At 47.5% G+C, this 17,770-nt stretch overlaps 1 protein-coding gene across 1 annotated transcript in view; it reads right to left on the bottom strand.

The window, feature by feature from the left end:
* LOC140389477 (transmembrane protein 145-like) overlaps positions 1-17,770 on the bottom strand; it is a 73,133-nt gene that overhangs the window by 13,793 nt on the left and 41,570 nt on the right. The window contains exons 6-11 of the mRNA XM_072473608.1: positions 12,093-12,177; positions 11,943-12,014; positions 11,771-11,839; positions 5,438-5,518; positions 4,919-4,997; positions 1,384-1,477 (exon numbers count right to left, since the gene is read on the bottom strand). Coding sequence (XP_072329709.1) covers positions 1,384-1,477; positions 4,919-4,997; positions 5,438-5,518; positions 11,771-11,839; positions 11,943-12,014; positions 12,093-12,177 — 480 coding nt within the window. The remainder of the gene's footprint in view (positions 1-1,383; positions 1,478-4,918; positions 4,998-5,437; positions 5,519-11,770; positions 11,840-11,942; positions 12,015-12,092; positions 12,178-17,770) is intronic.

Here is a 17,770-nt window from a genome sequence, read left to right as displayed (position 1 = left end):
TTCGCACTACACAAGTGCTAGACAATGACCATCTCCATTAATGTTGATAAAGAGATAAAGCAGTTATCGTCCCTTGACATTCATAAGCATTACCATCACTGTATCCCTTACTATCAACATATTGGGGGTTTCCATTGACCATAAACTAAACTGGGCTAACCACTTAAATACAGTGGCTACAAAGGCATGTCAGAGACCAGGAATCCTGCGACGAGTAACTCACCTCCTGACTCCCCAAAGCCTGTCCACCATCTACAAGGCACAAGTCAGGAGTGTGATAGAATACTCTCCACTTGCCTGGATGAATGCAGCTCCAGCAATATTCAAGAAGCCTGACACCATCCAGGATAAAGCAGCCCACTTGATTGTAACCCACTCACAAACATTTACACCCTCCATCACCGACGCACAGTAGCAGCAGTGTACCATCTACAAGATGCACTGCAGGAACTCACCAAGGCTCCTTAGGCAGCATCTTCCATACCCATGGCCATTTCCATCCAGAAAGATATGGGCAGCAGACACATGGGAACATCACCACCTGATTTCCATCCAAGCCATCCACCATCCTGACTTGGAAATATATTGCCGTCCCTTCACTGTTGCTGGGTCAAAATCCTGGAATTCCCTCCCTAACAGCACTATGGGTGCCCCTAAATCTTAGGGACTGCAGTGGTTCAAGAAAGTGACTCACCACCACTTTCTCAAGGGCATTTAGGGATTGGTAATAAATGTAGACCTAGCCAGTGACACCCACACCCCAAGAACGAATATTTAAACTGCATATTTTAACAGAATTGGAATTACTGTAGAAGGGACTTTAGTGTGCGGATTAGTTGTCTGCTTAAGGGTATTCATTTTAACCAGCTGCTTAATATTTCATGAAAATAGGCACCTGGCAAAGCATGATGGATATTTAGCCTTATTTCAGTCAAGAGTTCTGTATGAAATAGTCACAAGGTCATACAATGTAAACAAACGTACATCTGCACATTGTTTTGCTGACAACATGATTTTATGTTGTTTAGGCAAGGAACCCAAGGTTGTATTATTAAAACATGGCTCCGGCCTGCTTGTTTTTCTGTCTCTCTAATCTAAAGCAGTGTTTTTTGACCCAGATATTACTTACTGTATGATATAAATATCTGCTTTTACCTCTGTAACAGAGGGCATTTGGAATGACTGCTGTCTATCCAGCCCTCCACGAAATTTGTGCTTAATTAAAAGACCTTTGGTGAAAACTCGAAGTGCTGACTTATAATTTCCATGACAATTACAATTCACCAGAACAGTGGGCAAAGGAAATTGAACATAAGAACAGTTAATGCATTCAGGTAAGTTGGTGGAGAATAATTTCAAAACTCATGTTCTTCAACAACTTACATGTTTCTCATTAATGAAGAACCAGGAGTACATTAGTGCAAAGGTAACGACCAACAGGCAGACAGTGACGGCGCTAGAATGATGAATTTTTGTCCTAGTCTCAGGAAAAAAAAGTTAGCTTTAAGCAAAGTCCATCATATTTGTTTCAATGCAGTTCATAGTACTGCAGTAATTTTTTATTGTTTTTGCCGACATATATTTGCAGTGCCTACTCCTAACACCAGTTTTCTAACAGACTGTGATGCAATGAGTTACAACACTGGGATCTCAGTTTAGATTTAACCTGGACTGAGTGAAAGTCTGAAGCAGGAATAAGGGTCCATATAAATTAATTTTGAGCATTAAACCATTATTTAGAATGAACAAATCCACAGGAAAAATTGTTAATAATATTGACTAACTGATCATTCCAAATAAAAGGGCATTTGGGAAATGGAGATATAATAAAGGGGCAATATATACTGGGCGGAATCTTACCAGAAAATGGCCGTGTCAGTTCCGGTGAGAAAAACGCTGCGAATCCCGCCAACACTCACCAGTTGTTTGAGCCTCTCAAGCAAAAGCTTTTTCCTCCATGTGAATCACGCCACGCTCCTGGCAGCCTCCCACTGATTTGTTCACCCCAAGGAACTTTAATTATTGGGGATCTCCATATAAATACCTCTCCAGCACATGTTCCATATCCACGGCAATTGTACCTGCACTCCAAGATGCGGCCTACCAGCAAGGTGACCATCCCTGCCAGGGAGGGTATTGCAGCCTCCCTGCAAATGGGGACGGGCAGTAGTGCTGTAAAAAAACGAATGACCTTCTTCACACAGCCAGGGTAACTCTGCCTCCTCCAGTATTGCAATGTACCCCCCCCCCCAACACCTAAAAGGTGATCTCTCAACCAGTTACCTCACGGATTGACCGGCTGTCATGGGGTCCTTTTTCTCTACCCCACAACCCAGCCACCTTGGTGCCGCCGAGTTTCAACTCAGCTCCTCACATCCCTGCTCCACTCCAGCCCAAGGCATGCTTCAATGCTCCAAACTTACAATCTCCCCATCCGCATCCCTGCAGAAGATAATCAAGCACAACTGGCGAGAGATGTCACAGCCACGCAGAGTCATTCCGGACCCCCGCACCCTCACTATATCCATGAGGAAGGAGTCTTTGAGCTGGCAGGGGAGAAGTAATGCCACGCTTGTGCTGATGCCAAAGTGGGCAAGCGAGATAAAGTTACAACAGTCATTCTTCAAACCTCACATGAGTAAACATCTCAATTTATTTATCCCACGTGACATACTAATGCCATTTCCTTTCCCTTGTAGGGCAATCAGAAGAGCAGTCTGGATCATCCTTGCACCCTGGAATTCACAGACCCAAGCAGCAGGGAGGGTGGGGGGGAGAGAAAGAGTTCTTGAACATCACCATGGAAGAGATGTCACATCTGTCATCCACACCTTCCACCAGTGCAGTTACTCACACCTGGGTGGGAGTGAGGGCGGCACAGCAGCACAGTGGTTAGCACTGTTCCTTCACAGCACCAGGGTCCCAGGTTCGATTCCCGGCTTGGGTCACTGTCTGTGCAGTCTGCACTTTCTTCCTGTGTCGGTGTGGGTTTCCTGACACAAGTCCTGAAAGATGTGCTATTAAGTAATTTGGACATTCTAAATTCTCCCTCCGTGTACCCAAACAGGTGCCAAAATGTGGCAACTGGGGTCTTTTCATAGTTACGTCATGGCAGTGTTAATGTAAGCCTACTTGTGACAATAAAGAGTATTAAAAAATTTAGGAGGCAGGCTTCTGGGTGACTCACTGGTAAGCACCTCACAGCTGATGATCCACAACAGGTGGAGGGAGGGACGTCCGAGGAATCTGGCACTCGGAGGGATGTCAGTGCCGAGCACACTGCTGAGCCCTTGGCCAATGACATGCCCTTGGGTCCGGTCGTCCCTCAGATGACGGAACTGCAATGGCAGAGTCACGCGGATCAGGAAGGGATGACAGCATCCTTCCTCGGTCTGAAAAGCCGACTGGAGGAGTCCAATTGCCTTCTGACCGAGGAGATGGTCCCGTCAATTCAACGCAGTGAGGCCAACACTGTGAGGCACATTTAAACTGCACCCACAGGCACAGTTCTCAATGCCTCCAGCCCAAGACTGCTCCAGTGAAGACATGGCCTCAAGAGCCAAGACGAGTGCAGACCCCAGATTCACTGACCTGTTCCTGGAATGCATTTGCTTGCCGGCATGAAGGCCTTCCCTGATGTACTTTACCTCTGGAAGTCCAGCAAGCTCACCACTCTAGTTTGGGAGACGGTGGCAGCAGTGGTCAGTGCCAATGCTGCAAAGAGGGAGCCAGTCCAAAGGATGAATGATTTCATCTATGCTGCCAGGCTAAGTCAACCACCTTATCACTTTAAACTCACAAGCCCATCACACATTCACAAGCATCTCACTCACCCCACCTAGGGCCACTCCCCCACCCTATTCCTGTAATCCCACCTAACCTGCACGTCTTTGGACACGAAGGGGCAAGTTAGCATGGCCAATCCTTCTAACCTGCACTTTGGTATGTGGGAGGAAACCAGAGCACCTGGAGAAACTCACGCAGATATGGGGAGAATGTGCAAATTCCACACTTCACCCAAGGCCAGAATTGAACCAGGTGCTGTGAGGTGGCAGTGTTAACCACTGTGCCACCATGCCCCCCTTAGGGGGCACTCACCTCAGAGTTCCCTTCGAAGTTCAGCTCACTAGGTGCACACCTTTTAAAGGCAGTTGTAAATCAACCGTTCTGAGGTCATGCCGCGTGAGAATTAAATTTTACCTTGGAGGATGATTCCAGCGTGTGGACAAAATAATGAGATACAAATGCATTAAAATTAAATTTCTGATGTTGGACAACAGTAAACAAGGCCTGCCACTGATGAGGAAAGGGGACAATTGCGTCCTGGATTTAAATTGCCTGGAAACGTGACGAGTGCCATCTTTTCTGCTCATGCCGCCAAACATGCCAACTGCAAACGGGAGAGAAAATTCCACCTCAATTGTCAGCTTTCAACAAAATCTAACGGCTTCCAGCCCCTTCTCCCAGAGTAGAATCAACCAGTCTAACTTGGCAATGAGCTCTGGTCAGTCCAAATCAAAATCTTGTGAATGATCAGCAGACCAATCCCCCCCCACCCCCACCCCCTGCCCTGAAATATCCAGAATATTTTGTCATCTGTCTAAATGCATATCACAGTGATGTCTGTTTTTGCTTTGAAAGATTACATATTTTGGTTAATTTTTGTTTTCACAATCTTTGTGGTTTAGTTAATCCAATGTGTATTTACGGTCCTATCTCTACTGGAATCTGTTAGGGGAGATGGTATGGAAGGTCTGTGCGCAACTTGAAACTACCCACCGATGTGAAGAGATAATCTTCATGCTGATAATGTTACCACATCACATGGAGTTTGACAGTTCGATATTCTTAATATTTAAAAAATATTTATAGGAGTTTATCGCACCATTTCTGCTAATTATATTTGAATGATTTCCACCTTGTAATTGTAAATCCATGGCTCATCAGAAGCAGCATTGGAACAAGTAGTAAGTAGCTAATCACAAGCAACAACCTTCCTAAAAATAAATCAATTGCAAAAAGCAAAAATGGGTGCATTAGAAACTCGCACATAGTTTATAGAATTGGTAGAAAATGCATACAACAAAATTGCACTGTGCATGATTACGGAGGAACACTTAGCATAACTATATGATGCTTCCCAGTTATTTTAACTGAGGTGGTAGCCATTTTAAATAAATCGATTTGAAACTAGGGATTGCCTTACAAATTAGCACACAAAGGGATGTTATACAAATGGGTCATGTATTCGTGCACTAAATATTTTACAATACAATTTTAAGGCAGGCTACGTTCTTATAATTGGACTACTGTGTCATTGCATAGTAATGAAATAACATTGTAATATTTACTGATTGGGTTCTTAGTTCATGAACAAAGTTATCATTATATCTTAAACTGAAATATTCACATTTTTTCATCAATGCTATGTGCTTACCAATTATTTTCACTGATTCACAACCAACACCATTCATTGCATAAATGCCAAAATGAATGCATAGAAAGAAATGGCCTAGAACTGGAAAGATATGAAAAACAAATAGTACATTTTTCCCTTAAAATATACGCTTATCATCCACTAGTGTCATCATCAATTGTAAGGGTCCTTCCTGTTTATTCCCTTATTTCCCCTTTCTTTTATTTTGCTGTTATTGTTTTTGATCCATGGATGATTAATGGACATGTATCTTTAAGTCTAGCAGGATCTGCCGAGGACCCAGGTTCGATCCCGGCCCCGGGTCACTGTCCATGTGGAGTTTGAACATTCTCCCCATGTCTGCTTGGTCCCACCCCACAAACCCAAAGATGTGCATGATTGGCCACGCTAAATTGCCCCTTAATTGGAAAACACAGAATTGGGAACTCTAAATTTATTTTAAAAAGGATTAATGGGCATGTATCTTTAAGGCAAGCAGCTGAATTCAGAAGTTACAGGCGAGCAGGCTGCTAGTTTCTGCTGATCTGAACAAGAACTGTAGACTTTTTGGGGTGGGACTCGGTTTGATTGATTGGCTGGTGGCCAAGGAGTTGCAGCTTGTCCCAAAGAGTTGGAGCTTTGATTCCTGAAAGCACGGAGAGAAATCTCTCTCTCTCTCTCTCCTCCATATCTCTCTCCAGAAAGGCTGGGACTGCTGTATGTGTGAACTTTCAGAGAACCTGAATGAATCTATTTACAAGAAAATCATTACAGGCTGCAAACCAAAGACCAGACCTGCTAGCTCTCTCCATAAGGGGCTGTGAGAACTGTATTTCTGAAACAGAAGTGACCTCAATGAACCTCTAATAAAACCACAAACTGAAAGCAAGGTTAGAAGAGGAGTAAGGAGCTGGAGACCATCATCTGCAACAAAGACTCGTTTTACCTTTTATTTTATGATCTGTTTTACCCCTTTCTTCCCCTGTGTTTGTCTGTTGTTTGTGTGTGTGTAGAGGGTGGGAGTGCAAATTAACGTGGTAATTAGGAATTAGACAATAGTTAACCAGTATTCGCTGCATACTTCATTATAATTCTGGTTTTAAATAAATAAACAGCAATTGTGTTTACACTTACAATCCTGGCGACGATAATTATTGGGCAGCCAAAGGCTTTGGTATTTTTTTCAGAATTTATTAGGTAATTCACTTATGTTATGACTCCAGGTCAAGTGAGGTTGTAATTGACCATGCAGTAGCCCAGGGTGCCATAACATAATCAACACCAGCATTACTGACTTACACGGGAAGATGGTGGTGTAGTGGGTATTTCACTGGACTAGTAACCCAGATGGCAAGGTTGCGGCATGAGCCTCATTAAAAATTAAATAGGCAAAAAATACCTAAATATTCACAGCCACCTTCCATGTCCAATGTCATGGAAAAATACTGTTTGCATAGAGCTTTGTCAAAGAGCAATGGTGATGTTTGCAGTGTAGACATCAGTTATATAAGTGAAAGAGCCAATAAGGACATCTTTCCGAGTCGTGGGCGGGATTCTCTGACCCCCCCCGCCGGGTCGGAGAATCGCCGGGGGCTGGCGTGAATCCCGCCCCGGCCGGTTGCCGAATTCTCCTGCACCGGATATTCGGCGGGGGTGGGAATCGCGCCGCGCCGGTTGGCGGGCCCCCCCCCCGGCGATTCTCCGGCCCGTGATGGGCCGAAGTCCCGCTGCTGGAATGCCTGTCCTGCCGGCGAGAATCAAACCACCTCTCTTACCGGCGGGACAAGGCGGCGCGGGCGGGCTCCGGGGTCCTGGGGGGGACGCGGGGCGATCTGGCCCTGGGGGTGCCTCCACGGTGGCCTGGCCCACGATCGGGGCCCACCGATCCGCGGGCGGGCCTGTGCCGTGGGGGCACTCTTTTCCTTCCGCCTTCGCCATGGTCTCCACTATGGCGGAGGCGGAAGAGACCTCCTCCACTGCGCATGCGCGGGGATGCCGTGAGCGTCCGCTGACGCTCCCATGTATGCGCCGCATGGCAAAGTCAGTTTCGCGCCAGCTGGCGGGGCACCAAAGGCCTTTCCCGCCAGCTGGCGGGGCGGAAATCAGTCCGGCGCGGGCCTAGCCCCTCAAGGTTAGGGCTCGGCCCCTCAAGATGCGGAGGATTCCGCACCTTTGGGTGCATGATTGGGTGCATCGCGCGCCGCCGATGCCGGACTGATTCACGCCGTTTTTGGCGCCGGTCGGCGGACATCGCGTCGATTGCGGAGAATCCCGCCCGTGTCTCTGCCGCAGTCACAGCTAGCTTGGAGAATTATTGCAGGCAATTATTTTAGTGGTAGCAACTATTCTATTCTCACATAGATCATTATGTCATGTTCACAAACACTCCAGGAGCAGTCAATTGCCATGAGTCAAAATAATGCCGTCACACAGGACCTCTGAAAGCAACAACTCCATAGCCAATGGGGACCCTTGAAATAGATATGGACAGGTACCAGACCTTCTGTATTCCTTGAAGCTGGTTTTGTAGTCATCCAGCAGTATCCCTGCTTTATCTAAAAGAGCAATTTAATCAGACAGAATATAAAGAGAGCCAAGGCAGAGATATATGATGTGCATAGAATAAGGAGCAGCACAACATGCACTAGTCATTAACACTCATTTAACATAGCTTACAGTCTCATTCATTGTGAAAGAAAAAGCCAATTGCTCAAAACCAAAGTGGCAGAATTCTGTGGAATCCTCCTATCGCACAAAGTTGAATAGTCACCTTCACTAACAGTATGTGGCAGATGGTGGGTTGTTCCTGGAGGCACTTGTATTTCCAAGTGGCACAGCTCAATCACAACTGCTCTGATGAGCTTGGCCCTCTCTTTGTCGTGATCTTTTCTACGACTATGTAGCTAATTATGTTGTAACACATTTTCTGCCTTGGTGAGTGTGGTGGTATGTATTAGGGGTATTAAAGTACCCTGGAATGCCGAGAGGCTATTGGTGGATAGACACTGGATCCCAATTGGATCAGCTGCCTACTGGCTCCACCCAGTAAGGCGGAGTATAAGAGCCCGGGTTCTCCCAACAGCCGCATTCTGTAACTGTGCTGCTGGGGAACAAGTCCTCATCTCGTCTTGTGAGTGATTGATTGTGCTACAGTGAGCAGTTGTGGAATTGTGCCACTTTTCCCCTCTGCAAACGTAAGCTGCCATTCTTCTGGCTCCACAGCAACATATCCCTCTATAGTCTTCAGCAGGTAAATGCCCTGTACTATTCATGTCTTGCTGCTGTGGTGGTAGTTCAACAATTTCCCCTTCATTAGAAACAATTAAAGCAACTTTGGTCTTCTTACTGATTATTTGCTCTCGGAGCTGGTGAGTGAGGTGCCGATTCCTCCCACTGGTTGCTGAACTTCCTTGATTTTCTACAGTGTGGACGAAGGGAGAATAGGATATGTTGAAAGGGCCACAGCTCCAGTCTCAAACAGGCAGGAATTCTCAGGAATATTTAGAAATCAGTGTTGAATGATGTCATTACAATTCAGATGCAATTTCATAACCTTATCACTTGACCAATACTGCTGGCAGGCAATGACAATATGTATACCATTAAAAAGATGCACTGCAGTACTTGCCACGGCTCCTTCAACACACTTCACACAGCCGCTACCTCTACCATACAGAAGTACAAGAGCAGCAGACACATGCAAACATCATCACATTCAAGTTCTCATCCAAGTCACACACCATCCTAACCTGGAAATATAAGCCATTTCTTCATTGTTGCTGGGTCAAAATTATGGAACTCCCTCTATGGGAGGACTTACACCATACAGACTACATTGGTTCAAGAAATCCCCACCTTCTCCAGGATAATTAGAAGTGAGCAATAAAGCCAACGACATCCACACCACATGAACAGATAGACAAAAGAAAACCTCTGTTCTTCTCCATAAACCAGACAATTGAAATGCTCACCTCAGAAATTGTAACACTCGTTATTCTCAGGTAAGCTGCATGAGGCTTGCATGCATGTTGACCTCAACAGTTATTTCATGACTGTTGCAGGGGGTAGAAAGTGTGCCCTCTTTTTCACTCCTTGTTTGACCACAGCAGGTTGTTTATCAAATCTGCTTGCCAATTCAGCGAGTGCTTAATTATTTACATACTGTGACTGTAAAAGACTCAGACAGCTTTCACTGTAGGTTTTTAAAAAGAGAATAGTATTTATTGTTCTTAACCTGGTCTACTCAGAATAATAAATGTGCTACAACTTTCATGCATACGTGCATTGAAGGGCAGCACGGTAGCATGGTGGATAGCACAATTGCTTCACAGCTCCAGGGTCCCAGGTTCGATTCCGGCTTGGGTCACTGGCTGTGCGGAGTCTGCACATCCTCCCTGTGTGTGCATGGGTTTCCTCCGGGTGCTCCGGTTTCCTCCCACAGTCCAAAGATGTGCAGGTTAGGTGGATTGGCCATGATAAATTGCCCTTAGTGTCCAAAATTGCCCTTCGTGTTGGGTGGGGTTACTGGGTTATGGGGTTAGGGTGGAGGTGTTGACCTTGGGTAGGGTGCTCTTTCCAAGAGCCGGTGCAGACTCGATGGGCCGAATGGCCTCCTTCTGCACTGTAAATTCTATGTAAATTCTGTCTCTCACACACACATACACATACAAAGGTAAGTTACGGAGTGTAAAGCGAGATGAAGAGGTCTTTTGAGAGTTCAATAAAAGTTATCTCTGGGTCTTTACTTGGTTTCAGGTTGAGCTCAATTTGACCTCTGGATTTGGTGTCGCGATTATTTAGATGGATGAAGTATATCTGTACTTATGGAATCAACAGCTGCTGGATGGGTTCTTAAAACACTGCCTGCAGTGAATGAATGGTTGAACAGCAGACAGGCTGGATGGAGAAAGAGAGAGCACTCAGGGGTCCTGTCTCTTCGGCATCTCTTCTGCTTCTCTTTCATAGCCTGAAGTAATGCAGTTTCTTGAACACAAAAGAGGGCTAGTTGGCTTGTCACATGATCTACACTCTCCAGTTACCCAATGATGGTCGTGGCTAGTAGATTCTAGCCCCATGATTTACAGCTGGATGAATTGATTTCTCAGCCAGATTTCATTGTCTGAGGTGATTATAGAATCATAGAATTTATAGTGCAGAATGCATTATGTTGAATGCATGGCCCCCACCCAGTCATATTATAAACTATTTCCCTAGAATGTCCTTTCAAACTCAGTCAATGGTTTTCAGCCAGTAAATACAAAAGCCATTTTAATATAAAGCTTGGCTGCATAACACAAAGAACACCACTATGTTAATGTTCTTTGCTTATATAAGTTAAATATTACAACTAGTGACAAGGATGTAAACCAACAAAAGATTACATTTTCTCTTTAGAGGAGTTGGTAGCTCAGAATAATGTCAGACGTAGCTGAATTGTCTGTTAGCACCGATATCACATTACCTTTCAGTTATATATATTTATTACTAAAAGTGTGAAGACAGAAATGTTGGGCGGGATTCTGTGATCCTGAGGCTAAGTGTTGACGCTGTCGGAAACCCCGTCGCGTTTCTCAACGGCGTCAACACGGCCTCAGGATTAGCAATTCTGGCCCCTACAGGGGCCCAGCACGGCACTGGAGCGATGCACGCCACTCCAGTTGCTGATCCTGGCGTGAACTGGGCGCCGCGGGGTCCGTGCATGCACAGTGGCACCGGCGCCACCACTCACATGCGCAGTGGCTCCCTTCTCCGCGCTGGCCCCGACGCAACATGGCACCGGGCTACAGGGGCCGGCGCGGAAGAAAGAGGCCCCCAGTCAGAGAGGCCAGCCCGCCGATCGGTGGGCCCCGATCGCGGGCCAGGCCACATCAGAGGTCACCCCCGGGGTCGGACACCCCTCCCCCCCAGCAGAGGCCTCCCACGAACCCTTCCACGCCGAGGTCCCGCCGGTTGAGAGCAGGTGTGAACGGCGCCAGCTGGACTCGGGTTTTTTACGACGGCCGCTTGGCCCTTCCCAGCCGAGAATCGGCGGGGGGGGGGGGGGCGCTCGACAGGTGCCGCGCCAACCACGCCGGCACCAATGGTGCCGATTCGCCGCTCTGTGGAAAATCGCGTCCCAGCGTCAGGGCGGCGTGGCACGATTCCCGCCGGTCGCGGGGATTCTCCGGCCCGGCCCCGGGCTGAGAGAATCCTGCCCATTAGGTTTCTTTTAATATAGGAAAATGATTAAATGCCTTTAACAAATGTTGAAGCAGTAAATAAATACATTAACAGTCATGATGTTGATTATGTTATCCACAATTACGTACTTAGGGTGAAAAGTCTTTACTAATATACAGTATGTTGCTATCTCACCTTCAGCTACTACAGAGGCCATTAACATCTGATAACTGGAATGCAGCAGGCGTCGTTTCTTCAAATGACCTGTATATTTTTTAAAAGCTGAAAACTTCAAAAAGCTTTGTTTAAAATGTGGTCACCATAAAGTTACATGAGGTACCTCAATCTATAACAACGTATTACTTACGAGCAAAACAAATGCAAACTCCAAGTGTAATTATGAATAACAAAACTGATAGTATGTGCACTTCAAGTATGCCTGTAAAAGAAAGGGTAACAATTTAATTTAGTCTGATCATTGCCATAACAAGCTAAAAGGGAGGCTGAACATTCTTACCAATTTGGTTTGCAGAAAAATGTCTTCTCCATAAATTTTTCCCATTAGACATTGTAATTTTATATTCCAAATTTATTCCTCCACCCTAATTAAAATACAGAGTTATACAAATATATCACACAACAAAAATGGCAAGCAAGATGGCTCAAGGTGTTATTTGAACATTTATACTTGTAACATCCGAGCATACGCATGGTCAGGAAAACATATCTGTTTAACATTGACATGAATATTTCAGAAATAATAACATATCTGCAACTTTTCCTATGTCTTCAGAAAAGAAATCGGGATTATATCAATTTACTGACATACACACATGCAAGAAAAAAGCATGCACCTAAAGAGAGCCTTGCAACACTTCATACTGCTTCTTATATTACTTTTAATGTGTATGAGACCATTGTGTAGAAAGATTCAGCTGCAATTTTTTGGGGTTGATGGAAGGAATGTTGGTTGGAACTTGGAATTAGTGTCATTGGGTCTTTAACATTCTCCTGAATGAGCAAGGGGTCCATAGTATTATGTCAAACACAAAGCATAGTATCTCCAATGGTCAAGCACCCCTTAATAATGCATTAGAGTGCTCACATAAATAACATGCTCAACCTGGAATGCAACTTGGATCTGTTAACTTCTGGCTCAGAGGCAAGAGTGTCGCCAACTGAGCCAAACTAGAACTTGACAAAAAAAACATCCACAGTACCAATATTAATTTTCAAGGCCACCATGGAATCGCAGAGCCAGGCACTACATGAGGGGTTGTCGGCAAGCATTCAGCACTTGCAGGCGCAGGTGGTGCTGACCATGCATGCCACCCAGGCCAACTATGCACAGGTGGCATCTGCGGTGGAGGCCTTGGGGGCGAGGGTTTTGGCTATGGATCAGAATGTCCAAGGCCTGGGGCAATCCGTACAGGCGCTGGCCAAGGCCCAGGACAGGACTGCCCTCTCACAGGCATCCATATGCCAGAGCCACCTGGACATTACAGCGGCATTCCTGAGCATGGCCCAGTCACAGTTGGCCATGGCTGAGAACATCGGCAGCATTACCCAAGCGCTGGCCAATGTGGCTCCGATGCAGTGAGAGGTGGCCCAGTCCCAGAGGGAGATGGCACAGTCACTGGTTGATGTGGCACGGACTCAGAAGGTGGTTGCACAGACACAGTATGATGTGGCGCAGTCCACGGCAGAGGTGGTCCACTCCCTGTGCTTCATGGCCGCGCGCATGCAGACACTGGCCGAGACGGGAGCGGACCTCCAGGAGCGGCAGCGCCAGGTGACATGGGTGCCTCAGGGGATAGCCCCATTCGCACCCCTATCCTGTGGAGAAGCCCAGGGGCTATTGGGCACCCCAAGGGAGGAGTGGTCATAGGTCCTGTGCATGTGCAGGGGAGGTACCATACTGGAACACTGCAGCACCTCGGACACCGCGCCCCCCCCCCCCATCCCTCCCCCCACCCCCACACCCCCCCTCCTCTGTCCCTGGTGCATCATGTGGCCAGCGGGCAGAGGAGGGCTGTACCATGCCACCTGGGACACCCGAGCAGCAGCCGTGCCCATCCAGGCCCAGTCACCTCAGATGACGGCCGCCAATGGGGACCCATATCCCAGGGTGGGAACCGCAGCAGGCCACCCCCACTTCTGATATACCATCTGGGGGTTTATTTAGACGTAGCGTTAGAGCCCATAAGGCCAGAAAGTTAGACAGCAGTTAAATTGGCACGAGTGCAGGGCACAGTATAGTGATAGGAGCTAGGGCACTTATCTGTATATATTAGTTCACATTAAACACCTGTTCATACTGTTACAACCTGCCTCGGTTCTCAGTCAGGTGGGTGTGAGGGGTGGGCTGATCTGGGCTGGCCAGAGATGCGTATCAGATGTGGGAGGGGGAATGGACCCGGGGCATGTTGGTGATAGCGGCGAACCCCACTGCCCGGGCATCCTGGTGGGCTCGGTCCACATTGAAATGTATGTATTGTGTCGACTGGGCATATAGTGCCTTCGTGATGGCTCGGATGCACCTGTGCACTGAGCTCTGTGAGATCCCAGATAGGTCCCCACTCGGCGCCTGGAAGAACCCATGGCATAAATGTTGAGGGTGACCGTCACCTTGACCGTCACCGGGAGTGGATATCCTTTCCCATTCCCCGCATGTGTGCACTATGATCCGGCAGAACTGTCGCACTGTCCCTCTGCTCAGCTGGAGTCTTCGACGGCATACCCAGTCCGCAAGGTCCTCGAATGACAGGCGCTGCCGGTACACATGAAGTTTCATGCGGCACCTCCTTTGCACCTCCTCTTCGTCCTCCTCAGCCTATTGGCCAACTGGCTCTCTATCCTGAACGGCTGCCTGCTGTTCCGCTGATGCACACTCCGCTGCTTCCTCCTCCTCCTTGAGCAGTTCCAGCTCATTCAGCCGCAGGCATCCTCCAGGGCTGCGGCGACTAGGAGGAGGGCTTCCATTGCTGGTTGTATTATAATATCCATTGTCTGCAGGGGGTGAAAGGCCGACATGTTAGCATGGTACGAACCCCTGTGCCCAACCAGGTCAAACGGGTTACATGGTGCATCCAGTTGGCACTGCGGACCCTGTTCCCGCATGTCCCCCCCACCATCCTTGCATATATTTAATTGGGGAAGTTTTGAAAAAGGAGACTTGCAGAATGTACAGAACCGGACACAAAATATTTGGTGCAACAAATTTCACTGAAGAAGCTACCTGTATTCAGGCTCATGTCCACTGATCCATCAGTGTTATGTAGTTGGTACAAATATATTTGTTGTGGAAGACAGGTTCAATGAGAAACGTGCCTCACTGATGTTAATGCTGAACAAGCTAGATCTCAGACTGAAATCCGTCATGTTTGATAGTAATCAAAGGCCTTCGACAGAGTCGAATGGAAATACCTCATAGAGGTGCTGGAGCGGTTCGGGCTTGGAACAGGGTTCACCTCCTGGGTAAAGCTCCTATATAACGCTCCCATGGCGAGCGTACGGACCAACAATACCAACTCCCGATACTTCCAGCTGCACAGGGGCACCAGACAAGGATGCTCACTGTCCCCGCTGCTGTTCGCTCTCGCGATTGAACCACTAGCAATCGCGCTCAGAGCAGCAAAAAGCTGGAGGGGGATCCGAAGGGGAGGCAGAGAGCACAGAGTCTCACTCTATGCAGATGACCTGCTCCTCTACATTTCGGATCCACAGAGCAGCATGGACGGAATCATTGCGCTCCTGAAAGAGTTTGCCGCCTTCTCGGGCTACAAACTCAACGTGAGCAAAAGCGAGATCTTCCCGGTACACCCACAAGTAAGTGAGGCTGCCCTAACGGGACTGCCGCTTAAACAAGCACGATACAAATTGCTCTACCTGGGGATCCAAATAGCCCACGACTGGAAAGGGATCCACAAATGGAACCTCACCAGTCTGACAGAGGAAGTAAAAAAGGACCTGTAAAGATGGAACACACTCCCACTTTCCCTCGCGGGGAGAGTCCAGGCGATCAAAATGAACGTGCTGCCCAGGTACCTCTTCCTATTCAGATCCATCCCGATCTACATCCCCAAGGCCTTTTTCAAAGCACTAGACAATCATGGCGTTCGTATGGGGGGGGGGGGGGGGGGGGGAAGAATGCTCGGATCCCAAAGAAGGTCTTACAAAAAACAAAATCCAGGGGGGGGGCATGCCCCCCCAAACCTACAACTTTATCACTGGGCGGCGACGGCCGAGCGAATAAGGGGATGGGTCAAGGAGCCAGAAGCCGAGTGGGTGCGCACGGAAGAGGCCTCCTGCATGGGGACCTCCCTCCGGGCCCTCGCCACGGTGGCGCTCCTATCCCCATCCCCACCCAGAAAACACTCCAGCAGCCCGGTTGTAATAGCCACCCTCCAGTCCTGGAACCAACCACGGATGGCCTGACCAGAATGTTGGGTAAAGCTCCCATCTGCAACAACCATAGGTTCACGCCAACGCTGACTGACGCCACCTTCAAAAGGTGGGGACAGGACAGAAGGACACTGACAGTCAGGGACCTATACACGGACGGCAGGATCGCAACACTAGGCGAACTGACAGAGAAATTCCAGCAGTACCTGCAACTAAAAAACTTCCCACGAAAGGAGACAGGGACATACCCACCACCACCACGACAGACACTACTGGAAGAGTTACTGGACGCAAGCATACGAGATAAAGGAAACTGTAGTGATGTGTATGACCAACTGGTAGAAGGGGCTGACACCGTATTGGACGCAACAAGAATGAAGTGGGAGGAGGACCTGGGAATCGAAATAAGGTGGGGACTCTGGAGCGAAGCACTGCATAGGGTCAACTCCACCTCCACGTGCGCAAGGCTCAGCCTGACACAACTAAAAGTGGTACATAGAGCCCACTTAACAAGAACCCGTATGAGTAGGTTCTTCCCGGATGTGGAGGACAGATGTGAGCGTTGCCAAGGAGACCCAGCCAACCACACCCACATGTTCTGGTCCTGCCCCAGACTTGTGGAGTACTGGACAGCCTTCTTCGAGGCAATGTCCAAGGTGGTGGGGGTGAGGGTGGAGCCATGTCCGGAAGTGGCGGTCTTCGGGGTTTCAGACCAGCCAGATCTATTCCTAGGGAGGAGCAGGAAGAGGGTGGGTAGAGGGAAGAGACGGAACAATAGAGGAGAGCCAGGGAGGGGGAGGGGGGAGGCAGGGAAACGTTAACAAACTTAACGTCCACAGGAACAGAGAAAACGGGGAAGACGGGAGGGCCGCAGAAGCGGAAGTGCGCAGAAGCGGAACGAGACGATAACGGCAGCGAACTCCGTCTGGGAGAAGCAAGGGACGACAACACCACGAACAGATGCCTACTTATGTGTGTAAATAATTTTGCCAAGTGTACAGAGCTGCTGCTGTTGTGCGGGGGCATAATACCGTCCGATGACTTCTCAGAGAAAATTAAAACGTCAGCAGCAGCAGTGACCCGTAGGGGAGTGGGGGTGAGTGCTCCGTTGGGAGGGTGTGGGAAGACTGAGGAGCGTGGGGTCACATCTAGTCAATTGCTATTGTATATTCTCTTTTTGCACTATGTTCATTTTCACTCTATTTTGCTGTGTTAGGGTTATTACTATTTATTATGAAAAACTTTGCAAAACTTTAATTTAAAAAAATATTTTAAAAAATGTTTGATAGTAATCTTTTTTCTTGATGAAATGACGGAAAGCAAGGAAACAAAAGCACAGGACTCCAATAATAACTTTTAAAATTTGAATTTAAATGATTATTGATAAAAAGAACATAAAAGATAAAACTTAAACACAAGATTAAAGGTAAACAATAAAACTGTATTTTTGGCAATAACACAAATTGATTCTTACCCATAAAGTCCAGGAAATATTACCCAAACCGAGAAATTGCTTTTACTTTAAATGGAAACACAATCCATGACTTCCCAAAACAAATTCATGCCAGTGTGGCGTTCCCAAAGGGAGGTCCAAAACAAGTTGTTTCTCAGGACAAATATTCTCCTGGCCCAAAACAGATTTGTTACCTTCAATTAAAAAACTTGCACATTTTTTCACCACTCTAAAACACAGGAGGTCACTTTCAGTAGGATTCCCTGCCCCCAGCCCCCCCACCATCCCTCCATTGTCTTCAAATGCCCCTTTGAAAACTCAGGGTCCTAAATATTAAA

This window comes from Scyliorhinus torazame, chromosome 14 (genome assembly GCF_047496885.1).
Source record: "Scyliorhinus torazame isolate Kashiwa2021f chromosome 14, sScyTor2.1, whole genome shotgun sequence".
NCBI lineage: Eukaryota > Metazoa > Chordata > Chondrichthyes > Carcharhiniformes > Scyliorhinidae > Scyliorhinus > Scyliorhinus torazame.
The sequence above is the reverse complement of the archived record's forward strand: the minus strand, read 5'-3'. Positions and strand labels throughout refer to the sequence as shown.